This window comes from Gracilinanus agilis, chromosome 4 (genome assembly GCF_016433145.1).
Source record: "Gracilinanus agilis isolate LMUSP501 chromosome 4, AgileGrace, whole genome shotgun sequence".
Classification (NCBI taxonomy): domain Eukaryota; kingdom Metazoa; phylum Chordata; class Mammalia; order Didelphimorphia; family Didelphidae; genus Gracilinanus; species Gracilinanus agilis.
The window spans coordinates 9,229,704-9,250,058 of NC_058133.1; the positions used below are offsets into that span (position 1 = coordinate 9,229,704).

Genomic DNA, 20,355 nt, shown 5'->3' on the forward strand with positions numbered 1-20,355 from the left:
AAGGAAGGAAGGAAGGAAGGAAGGAAGGAAGGAAGGAAGGAAGGAAGGAAGGAAGGAAGGAAGGAAGGAAGCCCCTCCTCTCCAGGAGCTCACAGGCTAATAGGAGAGGCAGCATGCAAGCCACTAAGGAGAGAAAAGGCACAATCTACACAAGTTAAATTGCCGCTAGTCTCATAGGGAAAGCACTAAGATTAAGGAGACCTGGGGAAAGTTTCTTGAAGAAGGTGATACTTTAGCTGAAACGTAAAGGAAGCAGGAGGTGGAGATGAAGAAAGAGAGAGTTCCATACATGGGGGATAGTCATTGAAAATGCTCCAAGTTGGGAGCTGGACTGTCACGTCTGGGGAACAGAAAGGAGGTGTTGTCACTGGATCACAGAGTCCATAGGGAGAGAAATGAGGTTTTCAAAGACTGGAAAGGTAGGAGGGGGCGGATAATTAAAAGCATTCAAAGCCAAATGTGGGATTTTATCATTGATCTTGGAGGCAATAGGCAGTCACTGGAGTTGACTGGATAGGAGATGACTTGGTCAAACACGTCTAGGAGATCAATTTAACATCTGAGAGAAGGAGGGACCAGAGTCCCTCAAGAGACTCCTGGCAGGGAGACGTATTATCCAGCTACTTCATAGAATATCTTCTCAGTGGATGGGCTAAACCAGAGTGAGGGTAACAGACAAGCCTCAAGTCCACTGGTGAGTTGGGGGCAATTCTCCCCCAAGCACATGAAGACTTTTCCTGGTGAAATGGATGAAAGGAAATAATTTGTTCCAATGACCACGAGGGCAGCTGACACAGATGCTTAGAGCATTCAGCTCTTTGTCAAACATGGAAGATACCAAGGTATCCTGGGCCATTGCTAGTCATCCTGACTTTGATCTTATCACTGGATTTCAGTGTCTGGAAGAGAGAGTGAAGCTGATGACATTCTGAAACTCTGCCTCTCTTAAATCCAATTCACTTGCAAGTCAAGACCTCACTCCATTGGTCCTCTTCAGAAATGAAGGACAAACAACAACATTGTAGAATCACTCTCTTCATCTAAGATATAATTTTTTTAATTTTATTTTATTATTAAACCATTGGCTCCAAGGCAGAAGAGTGGTCAGAGGCAATGGGGGTTAAGTGACTTGCCCAGGGTCACACAGCTAGGAAGTGTCTTGAGGCCAGATTTGAACCTAGGACTTCCTATCTCTAGGCCTGTCTCTCAATCCACTGAGCTACCCAGCTGCCCCCTAAGATATAATTTAAGCAACATTTGCTACCTGAATCCTCTCCTAACCCCCTTTAACTGCTACTATCCTCCCTATCAAACTACTTTGTATTAAACTCATTTGTATTGGTTCTCTTTATTTTTTCTGTATAGGCTTATATATATAGACTTCTGGTCTCACTCTGTTCCCTTAGAAATATAGGCTCCTTGGGTATTCTTTGTATGTGTATCGCCAGTGCCTAGCACAGTGATGGGCAAACTTTTTAAAGAGGGGGCCAAAGGAAAGAAATGTTCATCTGTCAGTCTGTTTCTAAGGCAACTCTTTCTAAATTTCATTGTATTGTATCTTACTCATTGTATTCGTCAGATTAGGAATAATGTCACAGGGTGGGATAGAACTCAGGGGGCCACATCTGGCCCGAGGGCCACAGGTTGCCCATCACTGGCCAGCATACCATCTGACATACAATTGGTGCTTAATGGCTGCTTGGAATGTGTTATGGTTCCCGAATTCTCTTACAGGCTTTTAATGTTCATTGCAGTATCAGGGAAGGAGCAGAGCCAAGATGGTCTTTAAGTAGCAGTGAAAGCTGAAGCCTCTCTGATAATCCTTCCAAACCAATGTTTAAAAAGCACATCAAAATGACAAGAGTCAAAACCCAACAGCAATATGGAGGGCTTTCTTGCTGAACACAACTTAAAAGATAAGCAGAGAGAGTTGATTTTCACAAGCCAAGGGGGAATTGGAAACAAAACCACATACAGAGGAGTGCTGGACAACCACCCCCTACCCCACCTCCCCCCACCCCTGCTTCCACCTACTGAGCCAGATTCCATAAGATGACTTCAGGATCCCGGAAAGCTGGCAAAATCAACAGAAGAGCACCTCAGACGCACCCCCTTGAAGTCTCATGCCCTGGCACCAGCCCACAGTGAGGCCCAGAAGTTCATAGTGCTTGGTCTTTTCAAGCCTGTGCTGCAGTGAAGACCTAGTCCAGGGCAAAATAACCATGGTACTGATTCTTACAAGCCAGCAGAGGAGACAAAATCAGCAAGCAGCTTTCAGAGTTCCCAGTCCACAGGCAAAAAAAAAGGGTTGGGAAAATGAGCAAACAGCAAAAGAAACATTTAACCCTCAAAAATTTCTATGGGGACAAAGAACAAAGCATAGAACCAGCAGGAGATGGTGAGATCCAAGCAACCACATGCAAAACTTCCACAAAAAAAAAAATCAGAATTGGTCTCAAGCTCTGAAAGAACTGAAAAAGGAATTCAAAAATCAAATAAGACAGGTTGAAGAAAAAAGAGGAAAAGAAATTAAAGTATGACAAAAAGAAAATAACAGCTTAAAAAGCAAAATTGATCAACTGGAAAAAAAGAGGCACAAAAATGAATATACTGGAAAAAAGGCAAAAAAATACAATGAAGAAAAGAGTGTCATGAAAACTAGAATGGACGGAAAAGGAGGATCATCCTGATTAGAGAAATGAAAATCAAAACAACTCTGAGGTACCACCTTACATCTAACAGATTGGTCAATATGACAGTAAAGGAAAATAATAATGTTGGAGGGGCTATGGTAAAATTGGAACACTAATATATTGCTGGTGGAGTTGTGAATTGATCCAACCATTCTGGAAGGCAATTTGTTATTATGCCCAAAGGGATTTAAAAGAATGCATGCCCTCTGATTCCAGCAATACCATGACTAGGTTTGTATCCCAAAGTGATAAAAAAAAAAAGGGGGGGGGGGAAGGTTCTGTTTGTACAAAAATATTTAGAGTGTCACTTTTTATGGTGGCAAAAAATTAGAAAATGAGGAGATGTCCCTCAATTGGGGAATGGCTGAAAAAATTATGGAATATGATGGTGATGGAATGCTACATTGTGCTATAAGGAATGATGAACAGGATTATTTCTTTAAGAATTTGAAAGACCTATATAAACTGATGTGGAGTGAAATAAGCAGAACCAGGAAAACATTATACACAGTAACTGAAATGTTGTGGGATGATCGAATATAATAGACTTTGTTACTAATAGCAATCCAAGACAATTCTGAGGGACTTATGAGAAAGAATGCTATACACAGATAGAGAAAGAACTGTTGGAGTAGAAATGCAGAAGAAAACATATGATTTATCACTCATTTATATGGGCATATGATTTGGGGTTTGGGTTTTAAAAGATTACTCTATTGCAAAAATGAATAATATGGAAATAGGTTTTGAGTGATAATACATGTATAACCCAGTGGAATTGCTTGTCAACTCCAGGAGGGGGAAGGGAAGAGGAGAGGGAGACAACATGAATCATGTAACCATGAGAAAAAAATAAAAAATAAAATTTTGAAAAGGTTTTTAAAAAGAAAAGGAGGATAAAAAGGTCATGGAAGAAATTCCATCTTTAAAAATTAGATTTGGGCAAATAAAAGCTAATGATTTCACAAGACATCAAGAAACAATAAAACAAAATCAAAAGAATGAAAAAATAGAAGAAAATATGAAATATCTCATTGAAAAATCAATCAACCTGGAAAATAGATACAGTACAATTTAAGAATATTGGACTACCAGGGGGTAGCTGGGTAGCTCAGTGGATTGAGAGGCTTAGAGATGGGAGGTCCTAGGTTCAAATCTGACCTCAGACACTTCCCAGCTGTGTGACCCTGGGCAAGTCACTTGATCCCCATTGCCTACCCTTACCACTCTTCTGCCTTGGAGCCAATGCACAGTATTGACTCCAAGACAGAAGGTAAGGGTTAAAAAAAAAAAAAAAAAAAAAGAATATTGGACTACCAGAAAGTCATGACAATATGGTATTGTCATATCAAAGAAAATGCAAAAGATACAATAAGAGCCTTCCTAATGCAGAAAGATAAAGCCCTACAGTAGCCCATAAGATTACTCCAAGAAAGTAAGACACTTTGAGGGACTGTTGAACAAAGAATCTCCATTCAGCTCAGGCTTGCACAATCAGAACAATCTATAGAGTAGAAAAGCTGCAGATATCTTGACTTTTCGAGATATCTGGGCAATCCTCTGATAAGGATTCTCTTCCTTCAGAAATGGCTGTTCAGGAATCTTCTTCCTCTGGAAAGCTTGTGCCTGACTTTTCAAATCAGGAAATCCTAATCTCTTGCTCATTTCAGACTTGGAAACTCTTAATTTCAGGAAATCATACCTGAGTCTTGGAAATGTCCATTTCCTACACTTCTAATCTCTTATCAGCCCTCAGAAAAGAATATAAGAAGGCAAAAAGCAGACAAAAATTCAAATGAAACCACCTGGGCAAGCATGGGTGCCTCCTCCAACCAGGCCACTATATTCTGGGTGGGAAAGGAGAGGCAAAAATCCCATCTCTCTGCACATGCTACACGTTGATCTAGAAGGCCAAAGCAGAGAACATGAGAAAAATCAAGGGCTCACGGGGTCGCAGGCCAATTTTACAAAATATGGGAAGAAGGCAGTACATCCAACAAGAATGCATCCTCCGACTTTTATCTGCCAATCATCCTTGATGGGGACCAATCAATAGAGAATTCCCATTAGACTATGAGCACCCTCAAGGCCAGGAGCTTTCTTCTGCTTCTTTTCATATCCTTAGCATTTAATATGGTGCCTAGCACACAGTAGGCACATAATATGGTTTCATTGACTTGTCCCAACAAGGTGCCAGGACTATGGCTATCCCAATGAGAAATGCTCTACAAATAGCCAGGCCCTTAAATATCATGCAGTTATCTGAAAGGAAATCATCAAACTGATGAAGGGAGTTCCTAATCATCACCTTTATATTGAGAATAAATAGCAAAATGAGAATCCTGGAATTTTAAGCAAGAAAGAACTTTAAAGATCATGGAGTCCAATCTCCTTATTTCCTAAGTGAGAGAGGTATGGCCTAGGACTGGAGAGAAGATTAGAGAAGAAAAGGGGACAGGAGAGGAGATTAGAGGAGAGGAGAGGAGAGGGCAAGAGAGGAGAAAGTAGAGGAAAAGTTTTTAAAAGGATTAATTTGTTTTTATCTTGGAGATTCTTGCTTTGACACTAATTAATCCCTCCCTCAACTTGGGAGCTTAGAGAAGCCTTCTAAAATAGAAGCAATTTTGCATCCCTAAGTGGGATTTAACTAATGTATAATAATTACTCTTTATCATAACAGCATCTCTTCACCATATTCAAAAAAAAAAAAAAAACCACCACCCTGCTGCCTGCCTTCCCTAAGTGGTGTTATTAGAGGAGAGAAGAGAGGGTGGTTTTTTTCCATCCATTCATGCAGCAGCTGTCATTTGGCGGCATTCTGTGGGGACAATGCTGCTCCCCTTTCAGGGGGCTGCAGATGGAGCTGCAGAATTGGAGCATTCACAAAGATTCTGCTGTGGTAAGCCCCTCCATTTAAAGGCTGCCCACTTCCCTTTACAATGTGCAAGGTCTCTTGGGCTATGAAAACTTCCTTAAAAGGAAATATTGTTTAGGGCTAAACTTGACCCTGAGGAAGAGCAGAGGAGAGGTACCCCCTCCCTTCTTCACAGGGGTAGGGAACTAAGGTGTGGAAAGAGCAATATTAATATTCATTAAACACCTACTATGTGCCAGGCTCTGTCTGAATGGCTGGGGGTACAAAAAGAGATAGTCTCTACCCTCAAGGAGCTCACAATCTAATAAGGGAGACAATATGCAAACAATTCCATCCAAATAGGTTACCTACAGGATAAACAGGAAATGATCAACCGAGGAAAAACACTAGAATTAAGAAGGATTGGGGAAGACATCTCAGAGAAGATGAGATTTTAACTGGTTCTTCTAGGAAGGCAAGGAGGTCTTGCCAAGAGTCAGAGTGGAAGAGGGAGAGCCTTCCAGGCATGAGGAGCAGTCAGAGAGAATGCCTGGAGCTGAGGGATGGAGGGTCTTGTTCATAAAATGGCCAGAAGGCCAGGCTCAGTGGATTAAAGAGCATCATGAGGAAGTAAGGTGTAAGAAGACTGGGGAGGAAGGAGGGGGTGAGCCAATGAAGGACTTGGATTTGATCCTGGAGGCAATAGGGTTCCCAGGAAGTTTATTGAGTAGAGGAGTAACATGATTGGACCTGCATTGGGAACAGTTAGGAAGGAAACATTGTATTGGGGAGAGAACTGAGCCAGCAGAACCCCAGCAGCTATTGCATAATCCAGGTGTGAGATGGCCAAGCCCGGCACCAGGGTGGAGGCAGAATGAGAGTTGAAAAGGGAGTGTATTTGGGAGATGCTGCAGATATGAAATCAGCAGACTTTGGAAAGGGATTGGACATGGGGAGCCAGAGAGAGTGAGCAGACCAGGATGACTCCTAGGTGGTGAGTCTGAGGGTGCAGGGAGATGCTATGGTATTGTCTTCTAGAGTACTGGGGAATGTAGGAGGGGAGGAGGACAGGAGAAAGAGAATGAGTTCTGTTTCGGATATATTGAGTTTAAGGTGTCTGTGGGAATCCATTTTGAGATATCTGAAAGTCAGCTGGAGATGTGAGGCTCCTGGAGATCAGTAGAGAGGTTGGGGCAGAGAAGAGAGATTAGAGAATCATCAGTGGAGAGGCAGTCATTAAATCCATAGGAGCTGATGAAATCACCAAGAACCATAATAGAGAGAGGAGAGAAGAGGGCCCAGAACACTGGGCATCCCCTCAGATTCGGATCATTGTTTTTGTTCAACTTCTTCTCTGTCTCTGTCTTTCTGTCTCTGTCTCATTGGAACAGGGAGCAAGTCTCTGGGTAGAAGATTGGGAAGTAAAGAATAAAGAAATAAAAAAATGATTAGGCACTTTCTCTGTGCCAAGTACTTTGCCAGGCACTTTACAGATATCTCATTTGATTTAGGATATATTTGGAAATGGAGGTTATTGATAGACTAAGACCTTGGAGTCCAGAAAAAGTGAGTTCAGTCTTACCTCTTCTCCACACTAACTGTGACCCTGTGGAGGTGACTCAATTTCTCAGTGCTTTCAGACAGCTCTCTAGGACCAGCAATTGCAGAATAAGTAATGATTGGCATGGATAAAGGGTATTTGGCCCATAATTTCCACCATCAATAAAATCATGAATCTGGATCCAAAAAAAAAAAACCCAAAAATGTAAAAAAAAAAAAAAAAGGATATCAATAAAAAAAATTCCAAAAGAAATTCTTTGAAGACCCACTGCTACCTCTGCTCCTCTTCCCCTTAATGTAATCTAAGTATTAACTTATACTTAATCTATGGAATGCAGATGGAATAAAAGAACTCCTCCTGGACAGAAGTTCGGTTCCTCAGGAATATGGATAGAGACTGCTCCAGTCATGAGTCATGGAAGACCAGCTCTAGGAATTGCCCAAATTATCCTTCTTTTATCACCTCTGCTGCTTTGGGGAATCATACTATCTTCCTGATTCCCTCGCTCTCCCTTCTGCAGACTTCTCCAAACATCCTCAGATGTCTCCTCGCCAACAGTTTTATCTGTGTTATATTTTATTCAGAATGGATGAATAAATGTGTGAGGGCAGGGCTGAAACCATCCTATTTCATTTTTTTTTTAAACCCTTGTACTTCGGTGTATTATCTCATAGGTGGAAGATTGGTTAGGGTGGGCAATAGGGGTCAAGTGACTTGCCCAGGGTCACACAGCTGGGAAGTGGCTGAGGCCGGGTTTGAACCTAGGACCTCCTGTCTCTAGGCCTGACTCTCACTCCACTGAGCTACCCAGCTGCCCATCCTATTTCATTTTAACTCTGACTGTTCTCAATCTACCAGAACACCTTAGACTAAGCATGAAAACCTTTTGCAAGCCATTGGATGGTATTTTAGAGCAAATTCAGTTTTTAATCACATCCCTCTGGGCTTTCCTTTCTCTCCACCCCACTCCCTTCTTTAACTGGAGTTGGAATTTCCAATTTTGAAGAGTTCATGGGATGTTGGACTTTCCATCTTCCCAAAGAGCGTCCCCGAAATGTGGCAAAATTAGGACACTAATGCATTGCTGATGAAGCTGTGAACTGATCCAACCATTCTGGAGGGCAATTTGTAACTATGCCCAAAAGGTTATAAAACAGTGCATACCCTTTGATTCAGTAACACCACTACTAGATCTGTAGCTCAAAGAGATCACAAAAAAAGGAGAAAGGACCTACTTGTACAAAAATATTTATAGCTGCTGCTCTTTTTGTGGTGGCAAAGAATTGGAAACTGAAGGGATGTCCATCTGTTAGAGAATGGTTGAACAAATTGTGGTATGTGATGGTGATGGGATACTGTTGTGCTGTAAGGAATGATGAACAGGATGATTTCAGAAAAACCTGGAAAGACCTACATGAACTGATGAAGAGTGAAATAAGCAGAATCAGGAGAACACTGTACACAGTAACAGCAACCCTGTGGAGCAATCAGCTGTGATAGACTTGGCTGCTCTCAGCAATACAATAATCAGTCTTCCTTACTTCAGGTCCAGAACTCTATCCACTAGCTACCCTTGGAATGGCTATATCCACTGTTTTTAATATGCCATCTTGATAAATACCCTTTTCTAAAAGTGATTAAAGGTTGCCTGACTCTTTGAGTCTCAACTGATGATCCTGGATGTGGGATGGAGGCAAAAAAGTGTGTGTGTGTGTGTGTGTGTGTGTGTGTGTGTGTGTGTGTGTGTGTAATTCAGTCAACCCCCAAAGGCAGCTCATTCTACTTTTGGAAAGGATCTAATGGATATGACATTATTCCTGACAGCCAGCCCAAATTTCCCCTTTTTTTCACTTCTACCAAATACTTCTGTCTTTAAATTCTAGAGCCAAACTGAAGAAATCTACTCCCTCTTCCATAAAATAGGTCCTCGAATACTTAAAAACAGGCCCCCTACTTCCCAATGAGTCTTCTCTTCTCCAGGCTCAATATCCCCAGTTCTTTTTCTACATGTGCTCAAAAGTTATAAATTTCAAGTCATTCACCATCCTGGCTGCTCTCTTTGAGATGTTGTCTAGCTTACCAAGGTCTTTTCTAAAATGGGACATTGTTGACCCAGAACCTAGCACAACTCTCCAGTTTGAACTGTGAAAATTAGATTATTGAGTGATCAACAGATAAGAGGTTTCATTAATCACTGAAACTGATTTCTATGGATCTGATTTGAATTTACTTATATGGGCCTCTTAATAGTAAGAGTTTAGGTTCCCTAATTTCAAGGGCTAAAACTTTGGTCCTGTCCCATGAGGGAGATAAGGAAGATAGATGGAAGATGCTTCAATCCAGGCAGGAGATGTTTTACTTAGCACTGGATCTCTCTGTTATTGAGTGGTATCTGGCACAAGGTTTTCCAGAGGACATTGTTTGACTCTACGTTTTCCCCATTGCTATGAATTCTGGAGATTCCCTTCTTGCAAGTCAGCATAATTACAGGACATGTAGAACCCACCCTTCACCTTTTTTGTTTTTTAAATTATAACAATTTCTTCCACATTACACGTCAACACAATTTTTCCATATTTGTTTTCTGATTATTTTGCAATCCATATTCACTCTCCCTCCCACTCCCTCTCCCCAAGAAGGCAGGTAATATGACATAGGTTGTACATATATTATCATTTAATACATATTTCCCTATTCATCACATTGAGAAAGAAGACACATATTGCTTTTGCAAGCCAAAAACTCATGGAGGAAATAAAGACCGACGTGTTCCAATTTGTATTCGGACTTTGGCCTGTTCCTTCTAAAGTGAAAAAGGATATCCCTTTCTGCCCCGAGTCCCTTGGAGTTGCCCTGAATCCTTGCCTTGCTTCTTGTTGGTAACAGTTAAGTCATTCACAGTTGATCATCATGCATTATCGTTGCTGCTGGGTACAGTCTTCTCCCGGTTCTGCTCACTTCACTTTGCATCCCTTCATTTAAGTCTCTGCAGGTTTTAGGAGGATCATCTTGTTTGTCACTTCTTATCGCACAATAGGATGCCATTCCAAGCATATGCCATGGCTTGTTCAACCATTTCAGTTTCCAATTCTTTGCTGCCACAAAAAGAGCTGCTAGAAATATTCTGGGCCAGGAGCTTTTGCCTTTCTTAAAGCCTAATCACAATCTAAGTGTAGTAGGCATCACTGGACCTGAGTAACCCCCCTAGTATGAAAGCCTGCTCTGATTTCTCTGGTCACTGAGAAGTCTTTGGCCTCTATTATTGGCAGCTGCCAGGCTGACTCATAAATAGATTACGCTTAGGACTTTGTGCCTCAGAATCTCTTCAGTGGAGCTCGACATGGCCCATCCAGGGCAGAGGAGAAGAGAGCCATCTCCTCTGTACTCCTAGAAGCCATGCCTCTGTTAAAGGAGGCTGACTGAGTCAATATTTCTGCTGCTGAATTACCCTGTGGGCTCCTGTTGAATTTGCAGTCCCTAAAACCCAGAGATCTTTTCCCAGCAAACTTTTGTCTAATGACGTCTCTCTATCTCGTCTTTGGGAATTTTGGACATAAGTCTTTCCTTTTATGTCTATACATTTCACCTTATCACAGGGGTTCTTAACTTGCAGGCCATGACATTTAACCAATATAACAATAACTCTTTCAGGAAAATTGGCTTTATTCACAAATCTCGGCCTTTTATTGTACAAGCAGGATTCTGAGTCCAATTCAACTATTATTATGCCCGTAACGCAGTAATTAGAGCTCTTATTTCTATGACACTTTAAAACATACAAAAAACTTTCCAAACATTATCTCATTCGATCCTCACATTCCCTTTTTTACAAAGAGGAAATGGGCTGAGAGACTGAGTAACTTGTCCAGATCCCACAGCTATGAAGTGTCTGAGGCAGAATTTGACCTTGGTCTGCCCAATTCCAAGCTGGATCCTCTGTTTACCATGCCCCCTAACTGCCTACAGAAAAGGTTAGGAACTCCTACATTTAGTTAGACTCAGGACTCTGGCCTCTTTGGGTATTTTTGGACATTGAGTCAGTGTGATATGCAGAAATGGGCAGCCATTTTCTGTAGGTACAAAATAGCAGTTTGCCACTTTGGCTGCCCATTTCTACATATCACATCAGTCATCCAATCAGTGCATCAATTTGTGGTAGTTTTGTTTGTTCAGTCATTCTCAGCCATATCAGACTCTTTGTAACCCCAGTTGGGATTTTTTTGGCAACAAATACTGAAGTGGTTTGCCATTTCCTTCTCCAGCTCATTTTACAGATGAAGAAATTGAGGCAAACCAGGTGAATCACTTGCCCACGGTCTAGGGCAGAACCCTGGTCCTTCTGATTCCAGGTTCAGTGCTCTATCCATTGTGCTACCTAGCTGCCACCAATAAGCATTTATTAATCACCCATTATGTGTCAGGCACTATGCTAAGTATTAAAGATAGAAAGAAAAACAGACCAGTCCCTATTCTCAAGCACTCCCTGACTAATATAGCCTCTATCTCTCCTAACTTTGTGGCACCTACCTATCTGATGAACATTCCCTCTATGCCTTTGTCCAAATCACTGAGAAAAATGTTGCATAGTGAGAACCAGCTCCAAATGCTCAGAGAATTCTGCTGGAGACTCCCCCAGAACAATTAACATTTCCTTTCGTTGGGCCAATCAACCAAGTGCATCTCACCATCTTGTACACAAGGATAGCATGAAAGACCTTGTCAAACACATGGTTTCCATCTAAACAGACTCTCTCCACAGCATTCCCCTCATCTTCTGGTCTAGTAACCCTGCCCCAAAAGGGAACCGAGGTTAGCTTCCCATCGTTTGTTCTCGATGAAGCCCCATCTAACCCGCCAGCCCATTTTACGAGGTATTATTATTGAGCTGGCTGAAACATGCTTTTGGCTGAGTAATTACAAGATTGTGATTTATTTGTCTGGCCAGGCCATGGAGGCTATAAATAAAATCAAACTCCTAAAAGAGCTTCCTGTAAAATGGTTCAATTCCCCTTAAAAAGGGATTGAGCACACTGCTTTCCTGGAATAGTTGCTGGGATCATCCAAATGCTGGCACCAGAGAGGCTGTTTGGCCTGACCTAGAAGCTAACTGAGCCTCATCAAAGGATTTCAGAGAGGAACCAGAAATAAGAATGTGTGTGTGTGTGTGTGTGTGTGTGTGTGTGTGTGTGTGTGTGTGTGTGTGTGTGTGTGTTATATTAGGTCTAAGCATTTCAAGGACATCCTCCCAAGGTCAGGAAAAAGAGCACATGGCAGAAGACTTATGGAAGAACATGGATAGGACAGGCCAACAAGTACCTGCATAGATAAGATCACAGATCCAAAGGATTATTTGAGAGATGTCAAAGACTCTTCCTCCTTTCATTCTGGTGGGCAAAAAAAAAAAAAAAATGTGAACCCAAACAAGTAGTGTGTTGGAACCAGCTAATACTGACTCATGAAAGCCGGTTGTTAAATTTCCTGTAATGAGCATTTACACCTGAGAAATCAGCAAACTAGAAATCGCAGATTAATGAACTAAAAATATTTACCAGCATACCACTGCATTACATTTGGCCCCAACCCTAGGCAAGGAGGGGGCCCTAGGCTGGATGTTGGGGAAAATAATATCTAACAAACAGCTAACATCTATATTGCAGTTAATATATGCTGAGCACTGTGCCACATGCCTTACAATTATTATTTTATTTGATTCTCATAGCAATCCTGGGAAGTTACTACAATAGCAGTCAAGTGACTTAACCAGGGTCACATAGCTAAGTAAGTATACGGGGCTGTATTTGAACTCAGGTTTTCCTGACTCCAGGTCCAACACTCTATTGCCCCACCAATTTGCCTCTATCTACAATGATCTAGAGGTCATCCCTTCTGTCCTAGAGGAAAAGGAGCTTATCATCTGGTGGGGGAAGGGAGGGGAAGGGGAAGGTACATAGCATTAAGGAATTGCCAAATGAATGATCCAAAGTGATTGATAAAAAAATTAAATTAGACACAAGCCCAAGTTCTGGGTCTCTGAAGTCCTCCCCTGGAGACTCCCATCCAAACCGACCTGGAGCCATTAAAAAGTACCCTCCAGGCACCCCCAAATCCAACCTCACCACTGTAGCTCACTCGATAGCCTTCCTAAAGAATGCATTCCACCCAGCCACTCCTTACCAGTGGCTCCCTATTGCCTCAAAGAACAAAAATAAACCCTTACATTGGGCTTTACCCGGTCTGGCTTCTGCCTACCTATCCAGGCTAGTTTAGATGTTGCCCTCTTCAGTACCAAGCTGGGATACTTTCCTTCCCTCTATAAAGCAGTGAGTCCATCTCCCACCTCCAGACCTTTGTACAAGGCCTGGAGTCCGCTGCCTCCTCACCTCCACCTCCTTGAATCCGGCCAGCCCCTCTCCTGAATTCCTCCAGCCCCGGTTTTTACTACTCTTTCCGCCTGCTCCCATGCTACTTTATAGCTATTTTAATATTTAATATTGTATTTATAAAGTTATAAGATAGATATAAATAATTAATCATCGAGTTCATCGTTCACTTTAATATTTCTCGAATATCAGTTTCCCTTCCAGTGTCACAACTCCTCCAGGGTCTGAACCGAATCGTCGTTGTCCTTGTAACCGCCAGGGGGCACCAGAGTGCTGGATTTGGAGGCAGGATCGCCTGAGTTCAAATCCGGACTGGGACTGTCAGAGGTGTGACTCTGGCCAAGTCCCGGGATCCTTTTTCTCTCGTAAAACGGGTTTAATAATCCCATCTACCTCCCAGGGCTGTGGTGAGGCTCAAATGAGACCCCGCGTGGGAGGCCTCACAGCCCTCTCAAAGGGCCGGCTCGGCTTGGTAAAACGAACAGCGCCGGCACATAGTAGGACCCGCTGCCCAAACGCACGAATGCGGGAAATCCAGCGCAGAGACAAAGGCCGCCCTTGAAGAGCCCCAGAAAGCTCCGCCTGGCCGTTAAGAGAGTCGTGCCTCGCTGGACGAAGCGGCTGGCCTTGCCCACGGAGACAGAAAAGTTTGCTAATGGCCCCGCGCGCTCGCGGGGATGCGGGAGGGCCGGCGCCAGCCTCTCCGGGGCTCCTTTTTCCATTTCTTCCAGAAAGAGGGAGGACGAAAGCGCGGAGGACGCGTAAGACACCTCTGGAGGACACCTCTGGACGGCTTGGCTTCTCGCAAGAGCAAGCAGCCGGGTGGGTCCTCTTCGTTTCAGGGCTGGGAAGCCTCTCCCGCCTCCGGGCCAGGACAGACGTTTCTCCCCCACAAAGCACTTTCCATAAACATTTACAAGTAAAGCGGAAGGTTTAAAATGGATAGAGGCCGGCCTGAGGCCTGCGGAGGACTACTTTGATGCTCTTCCGCATTGATAATCAGGCGCTTTTCTCTCCAGGGGTTGGCTAGCTTAACCCCGGCAGCCCCCGCGGGGTGCAGCTGCCCGAAAAGGCTCCAGGAAGGGAGTCAGAAAATCTCCCTCCAGGACAGAGCAGCTGGGAAGCTCGAAGGCCCTCAAAACGCCCCCCACCCCCACCCCTAGGCCAGGCCGCGACTCCCGAGGCAGCTTCAAAGGGCCCGGACGGCACCCCCATTGTTCCCCAGAGCTAGGAAAGTAGCCCCTGGAGAACCCCGTGAGCCAGCGGAGGAGGGAGCCTGGGAGGGAGCCTGGGTCGTATGGGGCTGACTGAGGCTGGGGAAATCCGGAGAAGGCCTTGGGATACCCGGGCCAGAGAGCCACGCCAAGGCCCGGAGGCCAAAGAAAACAATAGCAGAGTCAAATCCCATCCATCCCCGCGTCAGCCGTCAGCCGGGGCTAAAGGATAGACCTCTGGAATCCATCCTCTCCCTCCCCGAGCAGAGGTGAACCCCGCACTTCCTCCTAGCTAGTCCCGGCGCTGATCCGAGTTCAGGAGGCGTTTGTCAATGAAGCCGAGAAAGTGCTGGAAGCCTTACGCGCTCCAGGCCCTGCGCTAAGCGCTAAGCGCGGGGGCTACAAAAGAAGAAAAAAGGGAAGGAAAGGAAAGGAAGAGAAGGGAAGGGAAGGGAAGAGGGAAAGGAAAGGGAAAGGGAAAGGACCGCTCCCTGCCCCGAGGAGATTACAGGCCGCCTGGACTTAGACCATCCAGAAAAATGGCTGCCCATACAAAAGCGAGCCAGTGGCGATGGGAAGTCATCTCCGAGCGAAGGCCCTTGGGGTTTTCCTCGTCAGGCTCCCCAAACCAGGAAGAAGAGTCGAGTTCAGGTAGGATGGCTCGATACAGAAAGGTGGAGCCGCGGTGTGGGGCTTTGAGCCCAGAATCCTTTGGGCCTTTAGAGTCTTTTACAGCCTCCTCCCCCACCCCATCCAACCTACTTTTCCGTCTTCCCCCTTATCACTGCCCTCCTGGCATACTGTGGAGCAAACTAGCCTGGCTCTGGGTCCGAATGGACTCTCCACCTCCCACCTCCGAGGATTTGCCCCGGCTGACCCTGCGCGCCACTCCCTTGCCTGGAATGCCTTCCTCGGCTGCTCGTTCTCTCCGAATGGTTGGTCTTCCGAGCTAATGAGGAAAATGAGGTCCATGGAAGAGAACTGATTTTTGCAAGGTCACTCAGTGAATGGAAACCCGAGATCTGAACCCAAGTCCTTGGACTCCAAAGCCAGGGCTTTTCCCATTGAAACATGGTTGCTCAGCCAGCTCTGGGTGGGGGTAGGGGCTGGGAGGTGGGACGGTGGGACGGCGGGACTCCATTTAGTGACTGGTAGGAGGAAATCTTCTTAGTCCCTTTCTCCAGCCTTTGGCTGCATCGTTAAAATGAGAAGTGTAGGGAAAGGTGGATTTCCTTCTCCTGCCCCATCCTGAATTTCCATTCATATGAGCTCCAGACCTCTGCGCTGTGGGGGCCTCAGGGAAGAGGCTTTGTGGGAAGCAGAATCAAGGAGGGGGCGACAGCATGGCCTGAGTCCGAGGGAGTCATGGAAATGAGGACAAAGAGATGCCAGCCTGCCCGAACGGATGGGAGTGACTGCCAGGAGGGCCTGGCTTTCTTAACTCCTTCAATTAAAGGCACCAATGCTGAGAAATTAGCCAAAGGGTGGCAACAGATCAGAAAACTCATTTCAATAGGTCCCTATTCAATAGGCCTCCATCCCAGGATACAGCTGCACCCCAGAGGCTATTGAACAGCCACCAAAAGTGACTCCACTGAAGCAAGACCTTCACTTTGGCACCAGAAGCTGAGGTGGGTCCTGGGTTCCAATCCGACCTCAGATACTTCCTAGCTGTGGGGCCCTGGACAAGTCACTTAACCCCTATAGCTTAGCCCTTATAGCTTGTCTGCCTTGGAACCAATAGGTAGCATTAATTCCAAGATAGAAGGTAAGGGGAAAAAAGAAAGAGAAGGGGGAAGAAGAAGGAGATGGTTGAAATCAGTATTCCTACTTAAATCATACAAAGAACAGAATAACAGCATTTCATATTTATTGCATTCTTTTTTCATTTTTTTTAAACCCTTAACTTCCGTGTATTGGCTCCTTGGTGGAAGAGTGATAAGGGTGGGCCATGGGGGTCAAGTGACTTGCTCAGGATAACACAGCTGGGAAGTGTCTGAGGTTGGATTTGAACCCAGGACCTCCTGTCTCTAGGCCTGGCTCTCCATCCACTGAGCCACCCAGCTGCCCCCTTATTGTGTATTTTACAAGAGACCCAGCAAGGGAAGTGGCCAGGGTGTCAGACCTAGAATGAGGAAGATGTGACTTCAAACCCTGCCTCTGGCATAAGCTTTATAGCTCTTAATAGTTAATATTTATATAACACTTTACATACTTCTGCATCTCAAATGTCCCTCACAATTACCGTATGTGGTAGAGTATTGCTGCTATTGTTATTCCCATTTTATAGATGAGAAAACTGAGGCTGAAAGAGGTTAAAGGATTTTCCCCAGGTTACACCACTTGAAGAAGGGTTAGAACTCGAGTCTTCCTGACTCCAGGTCCAGCACTCTATCCACCTAAGTACCTAGCGGCTTCAAGTCCAGAAAAGACCTCAGAAATTTGCTAGTCCAATCCTGAGTCCCAGGCTTGAGTTCAAAGACAACTGGGCACCATTGTGGGTTAAGTGCTAGAGTCTTAGCCAGGGAGATAGGAATTTAAATCCTACCTCATAGATCTGCCAGCTGTGTGATCCTGGCCAAGTCACTTAATTTCTTTCAGCCTCAGCTTCCCTATATGCAATATGGAGGTAATAATGGGGCACACACAATCCTTTATAAATATTAAACTTCTATCTAAATGCTAACTGTGGCTGTTATTCTGATTATCATTCATATTATTCAGATCCTTTGCTAGCTGGGTGGCCCCGGGGAAATCAGATCGTAAATCTGGAGCCAAGCAGGCAGGTGTTTGGTCGGGCCTTGGCCATGCCGTAGGGTCCACAGCCTGCTCCAGTGATCACCCTGATTCATGGACAGTGAGATCATCGCATCGCATTGCAGGGGACGGTCGGCATTAGCTCATGGACTATTTTTCAAGCACGCGCCAAATATGGGGCGTTGCACAAAGCACCATGTGCTGCTTCCACTTCATGACCTTCCGTGAAAAAGACTCGGGTTTGTGGGCCACGATCTCAAATGCCAACCAGAATCGGGAGTCGTAGGAAGGTGGCGCCACCCCAGAAGAGACCTCAGAGGAAGCAGCTTCTGGATTCCCACCGTGGCAGCCACGCCAGGTAGAAGGACCTCAGGACCAGCTCTCCATGCCCAGAAAAAGAAGCAAGAAGCGCCCGTGCCTGGCTTCAGCTGGTAGTTCTCCCATGGGGCGTCTCTCCCTCATACTCCATCTAACCTGATCTCTCTGCACCTTCCTCTGGTTGTTGCTGGCTCTCCCCTCTGGGGCTAAGAACAACAAGTCTAATCTTTCTTCCACATGCCGGTCTCTTGACCGTCTCTACCACGTCCCTCCGGAGTCCTCTCTCCTCCGTGCTAAACATCCCCAGGTCCTTGCACTGATTTCCAGGTGACACACACACTGCCTGGCACCCTCCCATCTGCCTTCCTCTAGACACGCTCCAACTTATTGATGTCCTTCTTAAGTTGTGCCACCCAGATCTCAGAGCAATACTCTAGCTCCATCCTGACTATGGCAAAATACAGAGGGACTATTGGTTTCTTAAGCCTGCTAGGGAGCGGCTCTTAAGAGATGATTGTTAAATGGTCAGTGTGAGCATTTATACTAGCATGATTTATTGTTTTGCTGACTGTCTAGATCAGTGATTCCCAAAGTGGGTACCACTGCCCCCTGGTGGGTGCTGCGGCAATCCAGGGAGGGCAGTGATGGCCACAGGTGCATTTGGGGGCTGTGAATAACTGTAAGGGGGGGGGGGTGATAGTATGTGATGGCGCTAAGTCATATTTTTTCTGGAAAGGGGGCAGGAGACCAAAAAAGTTTGGGAACCCCTGGGCTAGACCTAAGGTTCATTTTGTTGTTCAGGAAATGTTACTCAAAGGAGGGGAAATGACTTGACCAGGACCGTGCTGCTGGTTAGAAACAACAATGACTACAATCCAAGCAAATTCCAAAGCTGCCTTTCTGCCATGTATCTAGCTTGTCCTTGGCTCCCGACATAGGCCCAACTGTAAGCTACTGCTATTCTCAGGATACTGCTAGAAGACTCACAGGAAGTCTAACCTTTTGAAGTTCACAAGACCATCCTCTGATTAAAGGAAGTGGGAAGAGAGAGGCTCTCTGCCACATTCAAACAATTCCCTTTAAGGAGCTTTGACTGAAGTTTCTCTTTCCAGGCTGACCAAGCCCTGAAAGTCTTTCATCCTAAATTACGTTGCTATTTTACTGAAGTCCAACAGGATGAGACTGAATTTTTTTAGCCAATCCCAATACATTGCCTCCGTAGCTTCATTCGATTCCATCCAATGGCTTTCTCTCCTTCCAATTGGTGAAAGCACATTTTCATTCCTGCTCTCTGCCTCGGACAGATTTATTGGTTCCACAGAGATATTCTTTTCACCTGATAATTGTATCAGGCATGTCATATTTGGCTGGTTACTTTAAGAGGGTATTATGATTATTAAGAGGGTAATATGATTGATGGGTTCAATCTATGCCCACCCTTCAAGGGCTCACCATGTGTGAAGCACTATACAAAGGGCTGAAGCTACAAAAGACAAATGAGAAAACCCCTGCTGTCAAAGACCTGACATTCAAATGGGGGCAATAACACATACAGAAAGTTTGGGCTTCAAGTCAGATGGAAAGCTATTGCGGTCCTTGAGATGAAATGGCAACACGTCATCTCTACTGCTGTCTACACAAATCAAAATTATATCCATCTCTTGGAATACTATTGTGCTCAAAGGAACAAAGAACTGGAGGGATTCCGTGTGAACTGGAACAACCTCCAGGAACTGATGCAGAGTGAAAGGAGCAGATCCAGGAGAACATTGTACACAGAGACGGATACACTGTGGTACAATCGAACATAATGGATTTCTCTACTAGGAGCAATGTAAGGATCCAGAGCAAGGCTGAGGGACTTATGAGAAAGAAAACTAGCCACATTCAGAGGAAGAACTGTGGGAGGAGAAACACAGAAGAGAAACAACTGCTTGAACATATGGGCTGATGGGGATATTATTGGGGATATAGGCACTAAACGGTAACTCTAGTCCAACTATCAGTAATATGGAATTAGGTCTTGATCAGTGATACATGTAAAACCCAGTGGAATTGTGTGTCAGCTAAGGGGGATTGAGGGGTTTTGGGGGAGAGGGAAAAAACATGAAACATATAACTAGGAGAAAATATTCAAAATAAAAAGTATACATAAATAAATAAATAAACAAGCAAATAAATAAATGAGTAGCTAAGCAAATAAATAAATAAAGTGATTGAAATATATTATATCTATCTCTGATGTTGAACCCTTCGGCAATGCCAAGGTGTTAGTGGTGTGAACTGGCTCTTCAGTAACTCTCACTGCTAAGGAGGAAGCAGCTGTAGTGCCTGTGGAAGCAGATGCCTGGTCAACAACTCTACAAGGGTTTTTCTCCTGAATGAAGGTTGAAGTGTCCTAGCTAAGACCAGAATCAGTCATCTGGGGGAGAGATGTGCTATCAAAATATTCAGTGAATCTACATCCATGCAAAAAAAAAAAAAAAAAAAGCCATGAGCCCCAACTGATGTGGTTACCTTTGTTAATGAGCCAGAGGATGCAATTTGTACAAGTCAAAGATATTTGATGAAACAAGTA

At 44.5% G+C, this 20,355-nt stretch overlaps 1 protein-coding gene across 1 annotated transcript in view; it reads right to left on the reverse strand.

The window, feature by feature from the left end:
• The window catches only part of LOC123245754 (methylcrotonoyl-CoA carboxylase beta chain, mitochondrial-like), a 142,121-nt gene extending 128,552 nt beyond the window's left edge, over nucleotides 1-13,569 (reverse strand). Inside the window, exon 1 of the mRNA XM_044674757.1 lies at nucleotides 13,489-13,569. Within this exon, the coding sequence (XP_044530692.1) occupies nucleotides 13,489-13,569 (81 nt within the window). The remainder of the gene's footprint in view (nucleotides 1-13,488) is intronic.
• Between the last annotated feature and the right edge of the window lie 6,786 nt (nucleotides 13,570-20,355).